A 23,199-nucleotide genomic window follows, 5' to 3' on the forward strand; every position below is an offset into this window, starting at 1 on the left:
AAGTAATGGATATGAGATATCAAGTTGGCATATGGGTATATATTAGAGAATATGTACTGAATTGACCCGCCATGAGATATTTCATGGATTATTATATGAGTGTCATAAATATTCTCATAGTGACTATTGGTACGAATAGTCCTTAGACATGAAGTCACTACGATTCCCTACATAAGGAGTTGTGTACTTTGGTATCGGCAAACGTCACCTATAACAAGGCGGACTATAAAGTTGATCACTAGGTATGTAATAAGTTATGTAGAGGAATGTGAGTGATGTAGATGTGATCTATCCCTTCCATATGATGAAAGTGATATATGTGGGCCCCTTGATTAAGTAGGACATGAATACATGACCATACTCAAATTAGTTAATATGAGATCATATTGAGCTTATTTAATTGAGTGTGTCTACTTAGATATCAAAAAATATAAAGATTAGTAATAGGATGACACGGTCTATGCCTTATTGATCAATCTAAATATCAAGGATAGAAGGATTAAGTCATATAAGATAATAGACATAGAAAGGTTACGTCGGATCTTGTCATTCTCGTCACTTGGATAGCAATGATGCATTGCTAGATGTCACTCATTGTTTAAGTATCTAAAATTATTTTAGATGCATTGTCAACTTTATGAGAGTCTATTGAGTCACACACAAATAACATATTGATTTGGAGATTGGTTTAATTTAGTTTGGCAAAATTATTATGGGCCTTAAGACTATTAGGTTACTCATTGAGTTAGACTCATTGGTTTGAATTGAGTCTAATCCGAGTTAAACTCATTGAATTAGACTCAATTGAATTCACTCATTGAAGAAAGAAGATCAAAAGACAATGATGATTAATTTGGATTAATCATGCATTAATAAGAGGAATCCCAAAGGGCAAAAATCCTTGGTATTGATTGGATGAATATAAAAGGATTTTTGGGCATAATATTTGATATATGAGACTTATCATCTTCTTCTTCCTCCTCTTCTTCTTCTTGGCTGAAACTTCTTTGAGGGGTTGCTAGCACAACTGAGGTTGTTTTTTCTCCAAGTCATGAGTTCGTGAGACGAACAGGAGAACGTGTTCGTGTGGATGTCATAGAGACGCGAACACTTGATCGCACTAAGATCTGCATTCAAAGAAAAGTTGCCGCTGGGAATTTATGTTTATGCAACAAAGATAGAACTCTCAATTCAACTAGTATACGGTTTCATTTGCATGGATCTTTTGGAAAAGATCTTGATAATATTCTAGAAATCTTCTTGTAATGTGATCAAGATCGAATCGAATCGCAATCCAATCCACAGCGATCTCGTTGAGAATAATCAACGTCGCTAAAGATCAGGAACAGGAGAAAAATAATAAGGGTTTTTTTTTTTTTTTACCAGAAGACGTCTTCGAGGCACCGACCGTGCTGGAGAAGCGACGTCGGGAGTTGAAGTTTCAGCAAGCCCCCCAAATCTAGTAAAATTTTCTCCAGACGGTGCTCGATCAGGGGTGTATTTGTGATTATATATTTGTAGAAGGGCTCCAAACAAACGAGGGGACTAGTCGACGCCTCCCCTTGTCGCTCGTCGTTGTCGTCGTCGTCGCATTCGACTTCTCCGAAGACGATAAAAATGGCGGAAGGCCCTTCGGATCGAGGTAGGTCTCGTCGAAATCTCTACTCCTTTTCTAGAAAATTTAATTATAATTATAATAAGAGCGTTTTAGTATAAAAGTTACCAATTATTAATTAATTTAATAAAAAAATTCTAACCAGAAAATTATGGAAAGTTAAACGAATTTATTATTATAGTTATTTTATCTTCTTTTATATACTATTTTTATATGAACTTTTGATTGATTGCTCTATGTAGTTTGGATCTCTTTATCTATAATTTCTGGTTTCTTTTTGGCCACTATATAATTCGGATGCCTTTTTTAAGTAATTTTTTACCTTATAAATATATTTAATGAGATTTTTTTTCTAACTTTGATCCTGAAAAAGAAAAAAAAAACTTTATTAAATACATTTATAAGATAAAAAAATACTAAAAAATTATAATTTAAGCATGAAATTGAGATATTTTAGATTTTCATTAAATAAATGATATCAAACATACGTGGGGTCAAGAGGAGATCAGAAATTATGAACCAAGAGATCCAGCTCTTTGTACATAGTTGTAATATCATGGAATTGAATTGGATTGGAAATTAAAGTCTTAAGATGAATTTAGTATTATTGCTATTTCAATTTTATAATTTACATTATATATATATTTATTAATTGCTTTAACTAAATATTACTTGGATAGTTTTAAAATTAAAATTTACTATTTTTAGTATAATTTTATAGTTAAGTATTCTGATTATTTCTTAACTCTCAAGTAACTAATTGTTATTTAATATTTTTTATAAAAATTTATAATATCCAAACATAAACATAAATACACAAACAACTACTGATTAAAGTTATTATTATTATTATATATAGAATTTTTTTTAGTATAGTCATATTAAATAAGATAAAATAAACTGGTAAATTTATTATTATGTTTTTTATAAATATTATTATTTAGAATAATTCGTTATGTTTATTAATTATTAATTTATATATATATATATATATATATATATATATATAAACATTATTATTACGTTGCCCCTCTTGCTCTCTTGAACGTAACCCTAAACGCGGCTTGGGAGGAATCACAGAGCTTTCTAGTTGAGGCGATTGTAATTGTTCTTTGGCTGGTTTAATCTCGGCTTCTTTCTGCCACTTCTTCTTCCAGTAGAAATTATTTCAGGAGTTATGGGTTCTGGAATCTCAACAAATCTAACCTTCGATGAGAATATTATGTGCCCGATCTGTTTGGAAATTCCACACAACGCAGTGCTCCTTAATTGCAGTTCATACCATAAAGGATGTAGGCCATTCATGTGTAACACGGATAATTCTCTCTCAAACTGTTTCGATCAGTATAAACGTTCAAAAGGTTCTTCTGCCGCCGCAATGGTTGCTTCAACTGCATCAGTGGTATCATCGTCGCAAAACTTTCAAGTAATTCCTTTGAATTTCAATGGCCTCACTTGCCCATTCTGTCGAGGAGATGTTACGGGATTTATTGTGGTCGATAACGTCCGTGCATACTTTGACATGAAGAAAAGGTGCTGCCAAGAGAAGCATTGTGAGTACGTCGGCAACTATGTTGAACTCCAACAGCATGCTAGACAAGAGCATCCGAATTCTCGACCATCTGAAGTTGACCCAGAAAGAGAACGAGAATGGGAGAGTTTTCAGCAGTCCTCGAGAGGTACAACTTTGCTTGAGAGTTTTCTGGAGCCCTTGGGAGCTCCAATTTTCCTTGCAATCTATGGTAGAAACCACAGATTAATCTGAAATAATGCATGTATGGCAAGTTGGGTGGGTTGTTTACTTCTGTTTCTTCTTCTCCCTCAAAGAGGATTCTATGATCGGTGGAGCAATGAGTCTAAACAATATATGTATATCTTATTCTAGTATAATATTTAATATAAAAAATTAAATTATTTTTTTTATGAGGGAGAATACGTTACAGTAACTTATTGTTGGGGTTCTCAAGCGTCCTTGTATTGCACTACTATATGAGTTTGGTGTATATCCTTCTAATTTATAAGTCTAAGCACTATTTTATATGTATTTATATATTATATCACCCATGAAATATGCATGTGCTATGGTTAATATATTATGATGGTTGACTACAATTGATTTTTTGAATTATTTATAAAGAAAAGTTTAAGTAGAATTTTCTTCCCGTAGAGTCTCTAATTCGTATGTAAATTTAACTAGAGAAATCAAATTAGGACATGTCTCTAACATCATAATGCGGAGTTTGGCAAGCAAACCAAGGTTGAGGAGATTGGGTCAACTGATATAAACTCTTTAGCAAAGTCAGTCAATTTCATTTCCTCCTTTGTATGCAACAATGAAAACTAAATTTTATGGGTGCTTAATTTAAGAACGCTGGGTTGATAGATGGACAGATGTTGCGAGCGCTTTCCAATTTAAAATTTTTCATGGGACAGGATCAGGATGACATATTGCGAATAGAGTGCAACAATAAAACTCTTCATGTTCTTCTTCAACAGCAAAATGAAATTCTCACTACAACAGGTTTACCGACGGAATTTTCCGTCGTAATTCCGTCGGTATAGTTGCTTGGTGACGGAATTATGACGGAAAATCAGTTGTCGGAAGATAATTTGTCGAAAACAGATATACCGACGGAATTTAAATTCCGTCGGTAATTACCGACGGCATTAGGATTTCCGTAGTAAAATTTACCGACGGAATTAGGATTTCCGTAGTAAAATTTACCGACGGAATTTATATTTCCGTCGGTAAATCATGTCGGAAATAGTGCTTCTGGTAGTTGCGATTACCGACGGAATTTATATTTCCGTCGGTAAATAATTTTATAAATACCGACGGAAATAGTGTTTCTGTCGGTAAACCATTACGATAATTGCCAACGGAATACTTATTCCGTCGGTATTCCGTCGGTAAAATAAAAAAAAATTACAAGAAAAAATTTATATTTCTTTTTGTACCTTGTTTACAATCCATATATACACTAAATCATCACAGACGATGACATTTCATATATACAAACACATACAAACAATGACATCCATACAAACACATACAAACAATTACTTTCACACCTACAAACACATTTCATATATCCTAATAATTCATACAATTCATACAAACATAAATAAACTATAACATCCATACAAACAAAGTAATATAAATAAAAACAATCACAATCATCTAAAACAAATAAAATCTAAACAAATCACAATAATAGAAACAAACTAAACTATCCAAATTTCCATATATAAATCCAAATTTATAGAATCAGATATTTAAATACATACCATGATAGAAAATACTCCAAATTATACATCCGCATATAATAGAAAATCCTGCAAAAAGTAAAATGCAATAGAATATGATTATTTATGAATAAGATAAAATTTTTGTAGTGATTTATATATAGCTAATTTTGATACCTGGATATAAATGAGCAAATGATGATGACGATGACGATGACGATGACGACGACGATGATGATCAATATGTCAATAAGAACTCCTGAAACATACAATAATATAATATTTAGAAATGTGCAGATTAAAATATCAAAACATAATAAATATAATTTTGTAATACTATAATGAAATGCTGAAACCTAAAAAAGAATGATGCATGCCTCAACTATTCATGATTAGATCTTTCAAAAATACTCAAACAAACAAAAGGTTAATAATTAAAACTAAGTAGGAAAAACTACTTATAAAAGGATGATCCCTCCAAAACTCTGTAAAGACTTCCTCTAGAAATCATTACAATGACACTCGTTAAATATGCAAGAAAAGAAATGAGAGCAATGCACTAAAAAAGTATAATGTTTAACTAATATATAATGTTTGCACAAATTAACCCAACTTAATTTGAACCACAATTTTCATTTTCTATAAGGAAATTAAACTGATTAATTAATTAATTAATAATTTTTGGGTTAAAGAGGCGCACTAAGAAATTAAAAACCACCCATGAATACCTAATGCATACTATATTTTCCAAAAGTACATAAGTTGGATTAAATCTTATCATAATTTGGTTTAACATTGACAAGATTATCATTTTATATCAATCATGTAGATGGTACATTCCTAGCCAATGTGTTGAAGACATCTTCAGACAATTTTCATATATATGAAGACCCTGCCCATCCTAGCTAAAATCTCTAGTCATGAGGGAAAACCTTATAATCGTTATTAACAAAGGTCACAAACTAAAATTTTGAATTTTTTGAAACCCCATTAATTAGTTTAAAAGATTGGATCAATACTAACAATTGGATCAATTTAACTAGCTAGCTAGCTTGAGTCATTCTGTATTGGTTGGCTAGCTAGCAAGTTATATAAAATACCAAGTCATCTCTTATCTCCTCCATCAGTTACTCCATATATTCATATAATATTCCATGTTTATTTTGTGTCCCTACACAATAGAGAAAAAAATTGTAGTAGAAACCACTTGCTGGCAGCCAACACAACCATCGGCCAGCACAGCCGTCGGCTGCTTGCAAGCGCTCGACACAGCTGCCGTTCACTTGCAAGCTCTCGGCACAGTCGCCGACCACTTGCTAGCAGCTGGACGACCGCTTGCTACAAGCTGATCGGCACAGTTGTCGGTTGTTTGCTAGCAGCCGCCGGCAAGCGATAGACCGCTTGCTAGCGGCCGACACAACCACTAGCGTGCGGCTAGCGCCCGGCAAAGCCGCCAGCCGTGTGGTAGCGACTGGCGGAGAGGAGAAAAATGGAGAGGAGAGGAGAGAACTTACCTGAAGATCATCGGAGAGGAGAGATCGCGCTGGAATCGCCGAAAAGGAGAGATCGCACCGGAATCGCCGAAGAGGAGAGATTGCGCCGGAATCGCAGGAGAGGAGGAAATCGAGCGCACGAGAGGAGAAGGGCTGGTGCCCTAATTTTATTTTCGGTATTACCGACGAAATTTAGATTCCGTCGGTAATTTCCGACGGAATCTAAATTCCGTCGGTAATCCTGATACTTTTGTTATTATTTCAGTATTTCCGACGGAATCTAAATTCCGTCGGTAATTACCGACGGAATCTAGATTCCGTCAGAAATTACCGACGGAATCTAGATTCCGTCGGAAATCCTGATATTTATATTTCAAGATTACCGACGGAAATTAGATTCCGTCGGTACTTATCGACGGAAATCATATTCCGTCGGTAATCCTGATTTTCCCCCCGTTAATAAATAGTTCCCATCATTGTATCGACGGGGAATCAAATTCCGTCGGAAAATATTACCGACGGAATTTTAATTCTGTCGGTAATATTAACATTTTACCGACGGAAAATTAATTCCGTCGGTAATATTACCGACGGAAATTAGATTCCGTCGGAGAATACCGATGGAAATTAGCTTCCGTCGGAGATTACCGACAGAATATTATTCCGTCGGTATATTCCGTCGGTAAACCTGATTATTTTTGTAGTGTCTCCCTACGCTAATAGGAGACCTCAATAGACGTGACTTATAGGAGACCTCAACAAGACTGGGGTCTGCATATAAGTCAAGCCAAGTCATTTTGCATCATATCAGTTTGTGTACCTTGATTCAACTCCAACTCCTCCCTTAGAACTTATAGCAATCAAATGGCTTCATCTATTGTCGCTAGTTCTGTTAATGTTGCTCTCAGAATGATTACAGAACTTTAAATCACTCTACTTTTGAAGATGAAGCTTCCTTCTTGCCTTTGGGACCATTCAACAAATTTGATAGAGCCAACACCAAGGCATTATGGACAAAGGATAAAAACACTTCCAAACCTTGTTGCTCCGCTACATAAGCAATCTGGACAAGAATCTGTGCTTTTAGAAGAATCCATCTTTTTACAACTCTTGTTGAGCTCACAATTGCAATCCATCCATGAAGGAGTGTTGACTGATCTCTGTCATTTTAGAGATGCCAAACAAGATTACTGAGAACACCTTGGCATACTCATAGACAAATAATGATGCCTCAACTGACACTACTTTTACCAAATAATGAACTCCACAACATTGGGTAAAATTGGGATTTTAACACTGGCTTGATTGCTTCAGATCATTCCACTTGCAAATTTAAAGTGCCAAGCATAACTTGGCATTGTAAAACAAGTGCATAGTTATAATTGATACTTTGGCTTCCTCACCTTCTAATTTTATCGCATGGAATCATCAAAGGAGTTCTCTAAAACTACTCCAGTGAAGTTTTATTAACATCTCCACAACAACTAAGGACCATGCAAGAAAGAGTGTTGGAATAGGACTTCACCTTATCAAAATTTTCAGAGATCCAAGAATCGAAGAGCGTGACAATGTTGCATTCACTTTTGATGATGATGATGATGATGATGAAGAAGAAGAAAATCCTCTTAAGAAACTTGGTAGAAGTGCGACTACCATTTCCATTTCCTATTACTTGAGTAGCATTTGAACTCGCAACAGCTACTGCTTCGGCTGACAGTCTTGTACTACATTGTGGCACTGAATCAGAAAACAATCTCCCTGAAACCTAACAGACGATTCTTGCCTGGTTAGATAATCAAGTTCCAAATGTCTCGTTAAGATAAAATGCTGACAAGAAGCCTAAGCAAATTGGAGATTAGAATTAAAGTTTTATCAGTTATCCAATATATAAATAAACATCATAATGAGTAGAATATTAATACATGGCATAACAATCAGAAAAACATTCCAAAGGTGTATGATGATGTCTAAACATTAAGGAGAAAGCAAAAGGTTAGAATCTGTAGCATAAGCCAAACACACTCCAATAGATTGAGTAAAGTGGAACAATGAGGTGTGCCCTGTGCAAACAATGATCTCAATGGAAAATTAAATAATATATTCATGATATAAAATTATGATAATAATAATATACTTTAGGGGCAGTGATAATCACATGACAACAACAACAAAATAATGACAACAAAGTCCCAAAGACAGTTCTAAGTAGTAGGTAAAAGTGAGGGGCCTAAACAATCAACATTAAAATGGAAAACGATATATTTAATTAAGAATATCTAATATTCATGTGTGTATATAACATTCTAACTAAGAAAAATGCAAATCAACAAAAAAAAAAAAAAAAAATCAAAGTGTGTTTTAAGATTAAATAACAAAACATTAAAAAAATAAATGTAAAAAAGAGACATGAGAGGTCGAAGATCACACCTAGGGACGACAAAGAAGAAAAAATGATCACAAATCAATGCAAGTCGTTGAGATCGGGTGAAAAAGGGAGGCGAAAATCATGTGGGATGGCACATTTAAGCAAACAAGGATTGGGTATGCTAAGGGGGAAAATTAGGATTACTTTCTAATGTCAAATGAATAAACAACTTATAGGAAAATTTTAATTTATTTTTGCCCAACACTAGATTGCTTAGTCGAACTACATAGGTCATTTATGCCACCATGTGCCTTTTTTTACAGGGTTATCAAATAGGGATTGTCTAAGGCAGCTAGCTAGATTGCCTAGACAGTCGCCTTTTAAAACAATGAATGACAATGAGAATGACAATATTCATTATTGGTATAATCATGCCCCGAATGAGAAATTTTAATGATTTATAATTATTTAAGTTTAGGTCAATAAGTTGCATGAACTTCTCCTTGTCAAGACTATGGTCCTTGATCTTTTGGTTTTTCCTTGCCTTGCATCCAGTCTTCAAACCTGACTCCTTCTTGCCAAGAGTCCGGCCCGAAGATGAAGTTTATGTAGGTCGAAAGATCAGATACAAGGCAAGGAAAGACCAAGAAGATCAAGAACTGGATTCTTGGCAAAAGGAGAAAACCCAAGTAGATCGTGAGATCGGATGCAAGAGTAGATGAAGACCCGAAGATGAAGAAATTCTAGGCACAAAATCCATGGGACAAGAGATTCATCTGCATAAGATAATCGGGATAGATTGGTACATTGAAGAGAGATATATGCTTGAGGGTTTAAGAATGAAAAACCTTATTTTAGGATTCATCAATCGATTGGTGAGTTAAAACTTTAAAAGCTAAACAGTAACACCAATTTTAGGTTTTATAACACCAAATGATTGGCACAATCAATTGGGTTAAACCCAAAATTCCAGGTTTATTCAAGTATTTCGTCAATCAATTGGTACATTTTGTCAATCGATTAGTAATCAATTCCGAGTACACAGAAGATTCCCAAATTGATTAGCCAGATTGATTGAGGGTTGTCAATCGATTGATGGCAAAGATTTTTCGAGCAAACAGAGGCTTGCCAAATTGGTTGGCCAAATGATTCGGGATTGCCAATCGATTGGATTGGCAAAAGTTTCGTGAGCAAAAAGAAGTCTGCAAAATTAATTGACCGATCAATTGGATACAAGCAATCGGGATTCAAAATCGGAATAATCTCAATCATTGATATAGTCAATGACCATTCAACGGATAAGCAATGGTCAACAATCAATTGGTGGCAATAAAAAGCGGAGAAAGAGACTGAGGTGTTTAAAAGGGGGCTTAGGGCATAAGGAGTTATTGTTCCATTGATACAACTCTGCTCAAGATTAGCCTCAAGCTCTCATCTACAACATCCTCAAGCAACCAAAAGAAGGAGAACCAAGCTAAAGTTATAATCTCTCCAATTTCTCCCTCTTTTGTTGTTTTTTCATCTTTATGAGAGTTGTAAAGGCATTGTAATATTGTTGTAAGATGTTTCTCCACCTTTGGTTTTGGTCCGAGAAGGAGAAGGTTTAGTGAAAGAAGAGAGAAAGGAGTGGACCGTTGGATTGGCAAGGAGACGGATACCAAATAAAATCATCCGAGTTAGTGTCATGGTGTGCTTTCGCTCCTCTAGCTCGCAAAGTAGTAGCTAGGCTACCTAGACAGTCGCCTTTTAAAACAATGAATGACGATGAGGGAAGTAGCTAGGCTACCTAAACAATCGTCTTTTAAAGCAATGAATGACAATGAGAATGGCAATAACCATAATACATAAATGAGAATGACAAAAACAATAATTATTGTTGGGGACCGTTGGCCGGCTAGAAGGGGGGTTGAATAGCCCTGCACAAAACCAATCAAACAACCTTCTCGAACTTTTAAAAGAACACTTGCATATAATTAAATAAAGAAAGAAACTAAAGGACGAGGCTACTTTTACTTGGTTACAACCGGGGAAGTTGTTAATCCAAGAAAATGATCACACTAAGTATCTCCTTCAGGCGGAGAAGCCTCTTACAGCAGTGAAGCACAGAAATGAGAAGCTAAACTAATAAATGGAAGCACACAAGTGTTGTATTACAAATTGCTTGTTGATTTGAAGCTTTTAGACCAAGGCTGTATTTATAGCCTTGGTCAAGACTTTTGGAAGGGTTCCAGGCGCCTGGAGGGGAATAGAATTCTATCCCTAACGCAATGATCAACGTCAACGTCGATGGTGATAAAATTTCGGTTTCGGACGCCCGGAGTCAGGGTGCCCCGGACTGCTCGGGGCGCCCCCAGTCCGAGCGCCCCGAGTGAAAAAGGTCAACCATGTTGACTTTTTCCGCTCAGGTCTTCTACTACGGTTCCGTTCACCTTGGTCCGGGTCTTCCGCTCCGGTTCCGCTCTCTTGGGTGATTTCGGCCATCCGGAATAAGGCTCACCCAAACCCAACTTCCGACCTTCTCGAGCAACCTTCCGCTCCGGCTTCTCGTCCCTCGAAAACGCCGCGCACCTCCTGCTCGTCTGCCCGCGTACTCTTCCGCAGCACCTCGTCCCTCAAACGCACCGAGCCCGTCGGCTCTCTCTCGTGTCGTCCTTCTCGCTAACTGCATATTTTGCTCGACTTCCTATGCTCCTAAGTTCCTGCACACTTAGACATAAGGTTAAAATACTACAGGACCTAACTTAACTTATTTGATCATATTAAAACAACCTTGAGGTTCCACCAACAATTATATTATTGTTTATATTAAGTGGAGAGTTCTAAACAACCTATAGTCCTTTTTGTAGTTCTCTCAAGTGAAAAACATACTTGGATATGTAGAAATCAATCAAACACTCATAAATCAAGAAACACATTTGACTTGATTGGAAATAATGACTGATTGAGCCACTAGATAGAGTGACAGATGCATACTATTATTATTCATGTATTTCAAAGTCAATTACCAAGAAAATCAGAAAAGAATAACCTTTCGTAGTTTCCCCTAATCCAACACTTTCCTCCTAGGTGCTTGAGAAGCTATATTATTGGACTTTGTAGAAACATCATTGTTGCCTACATAAAAGGAGACATACACATTTCAACATAGAGGTAGAGAAGCTACTTCAGTGAGTTGTTAAATAAGGAACACACACAATTTCATTTCCAAACAAGTATAGAGGATTAAGTCGACTATAATAAAGAGGGAAAAATTGATAACTCATTAGAACTATAGAAACCAAGGAACCATTGTATATAAGGAACTTTGTTAGTGAAGGGTTTGTTTAGGGAACCATTGTACATAAGGAACGCCTAAGGAGCCATTGTATATAATGAGCCTGCGCGATTATATAGCTTGTCGCCTAAGCTATAGCAGTTGCGCAAGGCACACCTAAGGAACCATTGTATATAAGGAATTTTCTTAGTGAAGGGTTTGTTTATGGAATAAAACCAAAGAAACTCAAGGAGAGTGCTCTCCTATTTCCCCCTCTTTTGTTGTTTTTTCATCTTTATGAGAGTTGTAAAGTCATTGTAATACTGTTGTAAGATGTTTCTCTACTTTCGGTTTTGGTCTAAGAAGGAGAAGGTTTAGTGAAAGAAGAAAGATAGGAGCGGACCATTGGATTAGCAAGGAGATGGATACCAAGTAAAATCATCCAAGTTAGCGTCGTGGTGTGCTTTCGCTCCTTTAATTAGCTCGCAAAGTAGTAGCTAGGCTACCTAGACAGTCGCCTATTAAAACAATGAATGACGATGAGGGCAGTAGTTAGGCTACCTAAACAGTCGCCTTATAAAACAATGAATGACAATGAGAATGACAATAACCATAATACATAAATGAGAATGGCAATAACAATAATTATATTATTGTTAATGTTAAGTGGAGAGTTCTAAACAATCTGCAGTCCTTTTTATAGTTCTCACAAGTGAAAAATATACTTAGATATGCAGAAATCAATCAAGCACTCATAAATCAAGAAACAGATTTGGCTTGATTGGAAATAATGATTGTTTGAGCCACTAGATAGAGTGACAGATGCATACTATCTAGTGACAGATGCATACTATTGTTATTCATGTATTTCAAAGTCAATTACCAAGAAAATCAGAAAAGAATAATAATCCTGTCCGAGCGTTGAGTCGACGGACGCTGGGGACGTGACACTCTCCGCTGTCTTCGACTGGTGATGTGGGTCTCTGGCGGACCTGCAAAGAAGCCGAGCTGGGAGGGATTTCCCGGCGACGACCCTCCGACGCTCAAGTCAGGCAACGAAGAAGTAGAGTAACGTTACTGTGGCTACAGTGATCAAGATTGCATACCTCCGTCGAAGTCTGGGGGTCCTTATATAGGACCCCGGGGAGGCGCGGGCACGCTTCTCGATGCGTGCACGCTTCCCCAAACATACCTCAATAGGACATGTCAGAAAAGCATGTCTGACGGCATTCCGCAATCGTCCGAGCATATCCCGGATGTGACGGTGGAAGCTTCCACCGTACGATACTCTGTCCACTCCTGCCGCCAACCATGCTGTTTGTCGGCGGCAGGTGTCTCGAGGACGAAGTTACCAGTTGTCATTTTTGTCTCTTTGAGCCATTACTTATCTCCGGGCCGAGCGGATCAGCCGCTAGGCGCTCCTAGCCTTTGGGAATGCTCCGGTACCTCGGACCGGGGGGAAAGCCATGCTCGTATGCTCGGATGGGATTGCGCCTTCTCGCCTTGTGGCTCGGTCGCTCGGCTTGGCTGCTCGGCTTAGAGACTCTTTTACTTTGAGCATCGGAAATCGGCCGCCCCATGGTCGGGTTGTCTTTCGTTTGGCCGCCTGGGAGACCCGGGCCGGGTGCCCGGTCAGCCGGATGTCCGGGGATGGTCCGTCAGTCCGCTCGGCACGACCGTGTCGTTGACCCTTGACCTCCACGTGTCGTTGACCCCCCGCTACCGAGGGTCTCTCATCCTTATTACCAGATCAAATAACCTTTCGTAGTTTCCCTTCATCCAACACTTTCCTCCTAGGTGCTTAGAAGCTATATTATTGGACTTTGTAGATACATCATTGTCGTCTACATAAAAGGAGACATTCACATTTCAACATAGAGGTAGAGGAGCTACTTCAGTGAGCTGTTAAATAAGGAGCACACACAATTTCATTTCCTGCCCAGTATAGAGGACTAAGTCGACTATAATAAAGGGGCAAAAATTTGGTAATTCATTAGAACTACAAGTTGTCAACAACAAGCAATGTGATCTACTTGACATTTAAACAAAAAAAATACCTGAAAAAAATGTCCTCCCTCTTGCCTTGCCATTGTACAAAAATCTATTTCAGTCTCAATCTTCCAAAATAATCTAACAGGCAATAACAAATAGGAAAGTTCTCAGAAAAATCGGTATGGCGTTTGAAAAATCAAAGAAATCAATTTTGTTGGCCTCACTTGCCCATTCAGTCGGGGAGATGTTACAGGATTTATTGTGGTTGATAACATCCGTGCATACCTCAACATGAAAAAAAGGTGGTGTCAAGAGGAGCATTGTGGGTATGTTGGCAACTATATATGTTGAACTCCAACAGCATGCTAAACAAGAACATCTAAATTCATGACCATCTGAAGTCGACCCAAAAAGAAAGTGAGATAGGGAGAGTCTTCAACCATCCTTCGAAACTGCAGATATCGATTCTGGAGTGACCTTGTCTATACTGATGAATATTGGAGTTTTTTAGGGCAAAGGCACATTATGAGACCAAGGAGACATTTCCCTAGCCGCCTAGCGTAATCTTTGATGTTGGTATAGACAATCAATGTCTATCATCTAGTCATACGTCAAGACATTTTGATATAAATAATGAGATTGTTGAACAAGATAATGGAGCATTGTATAGTGGAAATCAAAGGTTTACAATTTTATCTTCTTAATTGGTAGATTATACCGACCTGACGTCAAAGGAGCATTGTATAGTGGAAATCAAGGGTTTACGAGTTTATCTTCTGAAATCAAAGGTTTCAGAAAGCTATAAGCTAGATTTTACCGACATGACGTCACTCCTATCGAAATCAAAATGAAAATATGCATACCATGAGACTACCATTTCTCCAGTCATTATCGAATCGAAATATGGAGGGAAAGCAGATGAGGGAAGAGAAGCACTTACAAAAGAGATGCACGAAGGGGGAAGCGAACAAGCAGAAACAAGCAGAGAAGGGAAGGTCGAAAGAAGACGAAGCGCTGATGAATAGCTGTTGGAGGCCTTTAGGGATTTTAAACCAAAACCCTTATGAACATGGGGATTTATGCCAGATAATCAGAACAGCGGGGCACAAGATAGCCGTCGGATCAAGGAAGAGAAGAGACATCGAGTCACATGCAGAAAGCGTGCTTCAGACATCATGTCAAGGTGAGTCCAGGGGATGCGTGTCAACCTCCTATCAAGTGACATTTATGATGAAAAGGACAGAAAAATCATAGAGTTGATATGGAAACAGTGGCACCATGCTTCACCGATGGCATGCCTCGAAGACCGAAAATTTTATACGGCTACCTCGGGAAATGAAGTAGGAGGCAGCGGTAAGCGTTGAGCAAAATTTTGCGCCTCATCCACATCTCGAATCAGAGTAAGATTCAAATTTAACTAATGTCTTATGTAATACGCTTCCTAATCCCAGGTGAATTGGGCTAAGGCCACGAGGGCATTTCCTTCAATCTCTAACGATCTCTTGGTTGGGATTCCAGACTCTCACCCTAGCGCGAGTTATAAGTGAGCATGCTCTCAGACGAACGACCTCTTGATCGGTATTCTAGACTCTTGCCCCAGTGCGAGTTATAAGTGAGCTTTCTCTCATGACCAACGACCTCTCGGTCAGGATTACAGACTCTCGCCCCAGCGCGAGTTATAAGTGAGCTTGCTCTCATGACCAATGACCTCTCGGTCGGTATTCCAGACTCTCGCCCCAGCTTGAGTTATAAGTGAGCATACTCTCACGCCCAACGACCTCTCGGTCAGCATTCCAAACTCTTGTCCCAGCGCGAGTTATAAGTAAGTCTGCTCTCACGACCAATGACCTCTTGGTCGGTATTCTAGACTTTCGTCCCAGTATGAGTTATAAGTGAGCATGCTCTTACGCCCAACGACCTCTCGGTCGGCATTCCAGACTCTCTCCTAGCACGAGTTATAAGTAAGTTTGCTCTCACGACTAACGACCTCTTGGTCGGTATTCCAGACTCTCACCCCAGCGCGAGTTATAAATGAGCATGCTCTCATGCCCAACGACCTTTCGGTCGGCATTCTAGACTCTCATCTCAACGCGAGTTATAAGTGAGCATGCTCTCATGCCCCACGACTCTCGGTCGATATTCTAGACTGTCACCCCAGCACGAGTTATAAGTGAGTTTGCTCTCACGTCCAACGACCTCTTAGTCAGCATTCATAGACTCTCATCCCAACATGAGTCATAAGTGAGTATGCTCTCATGACCAACAACCTCTCAGTCAACGTTCCAGACTCTCGCCCCAGCGCAAGTTATAAGTGAGTTTGCTCTCACGACCAACGACATCTCGGTCGGCATTCCAAACTCTTGCCCCACCAAGAGTTATAAGTGAGCATGCTCTCACGCCCAACGACCTCTCAGTCGACATTCGAAATTTTCACCCCAGCGCGAGTTATAAGTGAGCATGCTTTCACGCCCAATAACCACTCGCTCGGGATTTCAGACTCTCATCCCAGCGCGAGTTATAAGTGAGCTTGCTCTCACGACCAACAACCTCTCGATCGGTATTCCAAACTCTCGCCCTAGCGCGAGTTATAAGTGAGCATACTCTCACGCCCAACAACCTCTCGATCGGCATTCTAGACTCTCGCCCCAGCGTGAGTTATAAATGAGTTTGATCTCACGACCAACGATCTCTCGGTCGATATTCCAAACTCTCGGTCCAGCGCGAGTTATAAGTGAGCATACTCTCATGCCCAATGATCTCTCGATCGATATTCCAGACTCTCACCTAAGCGCGAGCTATAAGTGAACTTGCTCTCGCGATCAACGACCTCTCAGTTGGCGTTCCAAACTCTCGTCATAACGCGAGTTATAAGTGAGCTTGCTCTCACGACCAACGACCTCTCGGTCGACGTTCCAGACTCTTGCCCTAGCTCTAGTTATAAGTGAGCATGCTCTCATGCCCCCACGACCTCTCGATCGGTATTTTAGACTGTCAGCCCAATGCGAGTTATAAGTGAGGTTGCTCTCATGACCAACGACCTCTCGGTCGACATTCATAGACTCACGCTCCAGCATGAGTTATAAGTGAGTATGCTCTCACGACCAATGACCTTTCGATCAGCGTTTTATACTTTCACCCCTGCGCTTATCGTAAGCCAGTGAGGCCTCCACCAACTATCCTTCGGGGGCAATTAATGTCGCTACCATCACTCAATTCTCACACTTTCTTTTGGTTAAAGGCATTTGCATGAAGCAAGAGTTCTAGTGGGAAAAAGGTAAAAGGGCAGGAATAAAATCTAAAACACAATCAGATCTACATTCAATTGATAAGTTACAGGGAAGCGCCCCTCAAAATCTCATTCTTAAATCAGTAAAATCATTAAGGACATCTAGGTTCTTAACATTATCTTCCGATGTCAGTCGTGAGTTGACAGCTTGAGCAACAGCGTTCTGCTTGACCTGCTTTCTCAAGATGGATTCGAACTTGTTCTAACTCAGCTTGAGTCAACTGAAGAATGCACCGTTGTTGAGCGATGGTTCCATCTTTAATCTTTGCTTCTTCCTGCATAAAGGACATGGAGGAGGCGTGTTTCTCTTTCAAATAGAGCATGAATTGAGTTTGACTCTCCAGGTCTAAATAGGATTTCTATTTCAGTGCTACTTTAGCACGTGCCCGCGATTTAACGGCTAGCCAGAGTTCCTCAATTTCCCTGCGAATGGAAGATTGAAGATCCCTCTCCTGTGTCATCTCGGATAAAGATGTATCCTTCTGGGGAAGCAGTTGAGTCATGTGAGCTAGTTGCTGGTGGAGGTGTTGCAATTCACTAAACTCGGAGTTTAACACCATAATTGGTGAATGTCAGTTAAGGGAGAATACATATCGATGGGTAGGGATCAACCCCTGTTAAAAAGGAAGAGGGGAGAAGTCGATTATGGCAGACATTAAAGTGGCCCTTCGCCCAAGGCTGATGGAGCAATTAAATAGGTTACAGTACCGACGGTCTGGGAAAAAGAGTAGCATTTATAGTTGATCCGGTGGTAAGGATCGGGGGCCCACAGAGGAAGGGGTCGATGACATGGGAGAAGCAAAGGTCCGGCCGAGCAGGGAGGAAGTCTCCTGGCCGACTGGCCTGGGTAGACCCCGGGCCAGTGCAAAGATAGCTCGACCTCGGGTCGAGCTTCCGATGCTCACAAGCTCTTATAGAGGAACCACTAGGCTGAGGGGTCAATCTGCTCGGCCAGACTGTAAAACAGCTAGCTTGTGCCCCGTCCGAGGATGCGACCGAGCGGCTTTCCCACCGGTCCGAGGTGCACTGTCGACAAATAGCATGGTCGGCGGCTGGGCCGTACCGAGGATCGTACGAAGGAAGTTTTCACTATCGTGGCAGAGATATGCTCGGACAGTTGCGGTATGGCGTCAAGCGTGCTTTTCTGACACAACCATTTTGAGGTATGCTTTGAGGAATGTGCATGCCTCGGGAAGCATGCACGCGCCTCTCCGGGGTCCTATATAAAGGCTCCCGGACCTCGACAGAGGTATGATTTTTCTTATCGTCTACTGTAGCCACAGTCTCTATTCTGCCTCTGTTTCTTCTCGTCGTCGCCTGACTTGAGCGTCAAAGAGTCATCGCCGGGAACCCCTTCCCGGCCCGACTTTGTTGCAGGTTCATCAGAGGCTTACGTCGCTGTGAAGATCACCTGGGAGCAGTAGAGAGCGCTACGTCCCCAGTTTCCATCGACTCAGTGCACGGACAGGATCAATAGTTATAAAGGCGAAATAAATAAAACTTGAGTTTGGGTCTAGTCAGTCGGACTTGAGCCTCCTTCGACTAGACTTGAAGGGAGCTTGTAATATGATGTGTAAAGGAGGAGCCCGATAAAGCCAGGCAATTAGTAGTCAAGGGAATGTGACAGTCAAAAGTCAAGGTGACACGACAATCAAAGGTTGGGGGGACTCAAAGTCAATAGTCAAGGAAGGAGGGAAGTTAGACCAACGCATGTCACCAGTCGCATAATTCTTGGTCGGGTACAAACAGAGCAAGATCCCAGATCTGGAACACAAGTCGTAGCCTGGAGTAGAGCTAGGCCTGCCTTGATTGGTCAGATTTTCTCAAGCTCGGGCCGCGTAACCAGGCCTGGTACTTTCAGTAAGACAACTCCCGGCCGATCCTGCAGCGATCAAGACGCAATGGATGGGTCTCCCGCCAGTCTTAGATACAGATAACAAATAAATCCCGGGCGGGTCGCCGTGGCTTAGCTTCCTTATAAAGACTCAAATCGAGCGCTACCTCTAAGCAGGAAGCTCGAGCTATCCGTAGTTAAACCTGTAGGATCGAAAAGAATTTAGATATCTCCACAATAGCATGATATTGTCCACTTTGGGCCTAAGCCCTCATGGTTTTGCTCTTGGGCTCTCCCCAAAAGGCCTCATGCCAATGGAGATATCTTTTCTCTTATAAACCTATGATCTTTCCCATGTGTTTCCAATATGGGACTATGTTTGCAACCTTGCAACCTCAACAATCCCCCCCTCAAACAAAGGACCATAGGCTTCCCACGTCCGATTCTCGACCCACCAGGACTTCCTGCCCCTCGGTCCACCCGACCTACTAGGACTTCCTTGCCTAGCCGCAACTAGGACTTCCTGCCTGGTGTTTGGTCTTCTTGATCCGAACATAGGAGCCTCCACTTTCTTGATTCGAGGTCGATATTGTGCCCACATGGCTTAATCAGACCATAGCTCTTGTGCACAGTCGGCGGTTAAACCTTCTGGCAGTCCGGTCTCTGATACCAATTGTAGGATCGAAAAGAATTTAGATATATCCACAATAGCATGATATTGTCCACTTTGGGCCTAAGCCCTCATGGTTTTGCTCTTGGACTCTCCCCAAAAGACCTCATGCCAATGGAGATATCTTTTCTCTTATAAACCTATGATCTTTCCCATGTGTTTCCAATATGGGACTATGTTTGCAACCTTGCAACTCCAACAAAACCCAGGCAGGACAGAAAGCACTAGGGGACATCGATATCAGAGAATTGTAACTGCCTATCAGAGAATAACTGTCATCAGTCAGGGAATATTCCAGTGGTCGACCATTCCCTAAAAGTAGAACCTTCTTTCAACCAATGATAGGGCACCACATATGTTGAAGCAATCTAGGTGCCCTAGGTTTTGATGTTTGGGCAAAGGTTTAAGTTAGGTTTATTATTGTATTTGATATGCATTGTGAGTATGCAGGATACAGGTACAACAAGGAAAGTCCAAGTGTGATCTTGGCAAAAGAGGAAAGTCCAAGGATGAGTCTTGGCGGTGTAAGTCTAAGGATGAGTCTTGGCGGTGTAAGTCCAAGTATGTAGTCTTGGCAATGTAAGTCCAAGTGTGACTTGGCAATGGATGAAGTCCCGGAGGCGCGACCTCTTGGCAAAGGAAGACCCGACAATAATGACAAGGCCGATGGAAGTTCCAGAAGGCAAGATGTGAAGGATGGGGAGGCATCCGAGGGACGCAAGGCTGATGAAGGAGGCTAGAAGGCTAGGTCTAGGTTGGTCGGGCGAGAACGAGTGCTGAGTGAACGTACTCGAGGTAAAATCCTAGAATTAGGGTTACTGTAGTGTTAATGTAGTAGTACTGTAGCGTTACTGTAGCAGTACTGTAGCAGTCGACTGATGACTATAGCAGTCGACTGGTGCACTGTACAGAGCCGTTGAGAGAGTCGTTGGGATAGCACCAGTCGACTGGTGCAAGGACAAGTCGACTGGTAACGGGCAAATCAGCTTACTAATTTGCTCCAAGCTCTATAAGAAGGAGCTTGGGATGACCGGCCAAGGTGACGAAATTAGACTTGGTTAAAGCCTAATTAGTAGTCACCAAAAGTGCTGAAGGTTCTCTTGTGTCCAAGTGTTCTTGGTGAGAGTTTGTGGCGAGGTTTCTCCACCCACAAGGAGCTACACGAGCTAGCAGGAGGTTTTCCGGAGAGTCATCCACCGACGGATCGGGATCGTCCACCTTACGGATAGCCGTGGAGTAGGAGCTTCATCTCTGAACCACGTTAAATAATGTGTCATTGGGTTTGCTTCTTGTTTATTGTTTTCTAGTGTTAGCTTTGCTTTTGTTTGTTAGTATTTTTGTTTCCGCTGTGCACTAACAAGCGTAGGAAGCGACGATTTGGGTGAGACGCTATTCACCCCCCCCTCTAGCGGACACATCGGTCCCAACAATTAGTATCAGAGCAAGGGCGCTCGTCTACGGACTAACCGCCAAGAGAGCAAGAAGCTAGAGGAAGAAGAAGATGGAGTTCGAAGGACCGCTCGGATGGGATATCCGAATTCCACCTCCGTATGACAAAGAAGACTTCAATTATTGGAGGAAGCGGTTGGAGACATAATTCCAAATGGATTAGAACCAATGGGTTGTCTTGAGTGACCCATTTGAAGCTCCTACGAACAAAAAGGGGAAGCCCCTCTGACCTCGACAGTGGACCGAGGAACAAAAGGAGCAAGCGGAGGCGAATAAGGAGGTAACAAAAATTTTGTTAAATCTATTACCTTCTAATATCATTGTGAGTGTAGGTGAATGCACAAGTGCATGTGATCTTTGGAAAAAGATCATTGCTTATCATGAAGACCCACCACAATTCCAAGGAGTAGAGGAGTCCAAGGAGAAGGGTTCATTGGTCTAAGAAGAGAAGGACCAATCCGATGTTGGCATAAGGCCAACATCCGAGGAGGAGAAGGAAGATGAGGAGGTATCATCCACATCATCAAGGGAGGAAGAAGTAGAACCGTCCATATCTTCAAGTGAAGAGGAAGAAGAGCAATCCAAGGAAGAGGTGATCTTGGAAGCTCAACCCTCCACCTCAACTACCAAGAAGAGCACAAAGGACCACATCAAATGCTTTGAGTGTGGTAAGATGAGGCACTACAAGAGTAGGTGTCTTTCACTCAAGAAGGTAAAGGAGGTAAACCCTAAACTCACTAAAGTTAATTTAGAAACTAATGTGAGTTGTAGGAGGAAGAAGAAGAAGGAGAAGAAGCACATTAGGTGCTTTACATGTGGTGAGTGGGGTCACTACCACACAAAGTGCCCAAGGAGAGGAGAGCTCAAGGAATTGGCGCACTTGAAGAAGTGGGAGAAGAAGAGAGCTTCAAGGGTAAAGGAGGTAAACCCTAATTTGAATGCTAGTTCAAATTTAAATCGTTATAATGCTATTTATCATGAAAATAGAATGCATGATAAACCTAAGGACAAATATATACCTCCTCATGCTAGATCTACCATACCTAAGGTTAGGAAGGTAGATAACTACTTAGGCAACAATTCTAAGGACTTTAGATATAAGCCTAAGGCTAGCAATGCTCATAGGAATCAACAAAAATCCAAATCTATGGATTTAGTAAGGGAAAACCAAGTCTTAAGGTCAAGACTTAATAAATTAGAGAGAACCTTAGCAAGAATGGAAAACTTGCTAAAGGGGTAAAGTGAGCACAACCTTGGAAAAACTAGACAAGAGTCATCTAATGGCTACAGAGGTTTGGGATACAAACCTAAAACCAAGAAGGATATGACTTCCTTTCATAGGGTTCCATATAGTTATGGGACCAACCCTAGGTTTAGAGGTCAAGTCAAAGATACGATGGAAGGAATCCCTAAAAGTACTTTTGGTAAGACCAATGTGACTAAAACTTCTAAGAAGTCAAACAAAGTCATAAAGAAGGTTACAAGGGAAGTTATTTCTAGAAGTGACCTAGTAGAAGTGACCAAGGCTTCTAAGAAGCCTCGAAAGGTCCTTAGGAAGGTATCTATGGAAGTCATCCCTAGTGAGTACCTAGAGCATCCAAGGAGCAACAATAGGTTTTGGGTTCCTAGGAACATATTCTCTACACCCTAGATAGGTTTAAAGAGTGTCAACTCAAATTGGAAGGGTAGTTAACCCAACCTTGTTAAAGTTGACACTTGAGAACATTTTCAAGGTTATTGTTAGTTTTTGAAAATGAAAAGGATTATGGGGTAACTCTTTGAAAGAGTAATATATGTGCCAAAATTTGAAGAGTTGAACTTAATCTAAATTGGCACACTTAAGAAAAGTATAAGAAAAATCAAGTTAGAACTTTGATACTTAAGGAATTAAGAGAAAACTCATGCTTTAATTAAATGTAATTACTTCTTGGAAGAGTAACATGTGTCAAATCTTAAGGAATTGTGTGTGAATTAAATTGGCACAATTTGGATGATC

General features: G+C 40.4%; 1 protein-coding gene across 1 annotated transcript; it reads left to right on the forward strand.

Annotated features, from left to right (window-relative positions):
• Window positions 1-2,792: 2,792 nt before the first annotated feature.
• LOC122031206 lies at window positions 2,793-3,380 on the forward strand. Its single transcript, XM_042590349.1, has one exon. The coding sequence runs from the start codon at window positions 2,793-2,795 to the stop codon at window positions 3,378-3,380; it is 588 nt and encodes a 195-aa protein (XP_042446283.1).
• The last annotated feature ends 19,819 nt before the right edge of the window (window positions 3,381-23,199 follow it).

This window comes from Zingiber officinale, chromosome 11A, assembly GCF_018446385.1.
Source record: "Zingiber officinale cultivar Zhangliang chromosome 11A, Zo_v1.1, whole genome shotgun sequence".
Lineage (NCBI taxonomy): Eukaryota > Viridiplantae > Streptophyta > Magnoliopsida > Zingiberales > Zingiberaceae > Zingiber > Zingiber officinale.

What these genes read in the sequence shown, in the direction of transcription:
- LOC122031206 (XM_042590349.1), top strand. Translation starts at nt 2,793, where the DNA reads ATGGGTTCTGGAATCTCAACAAATCTAACCTTCGATGAGAATATTATG.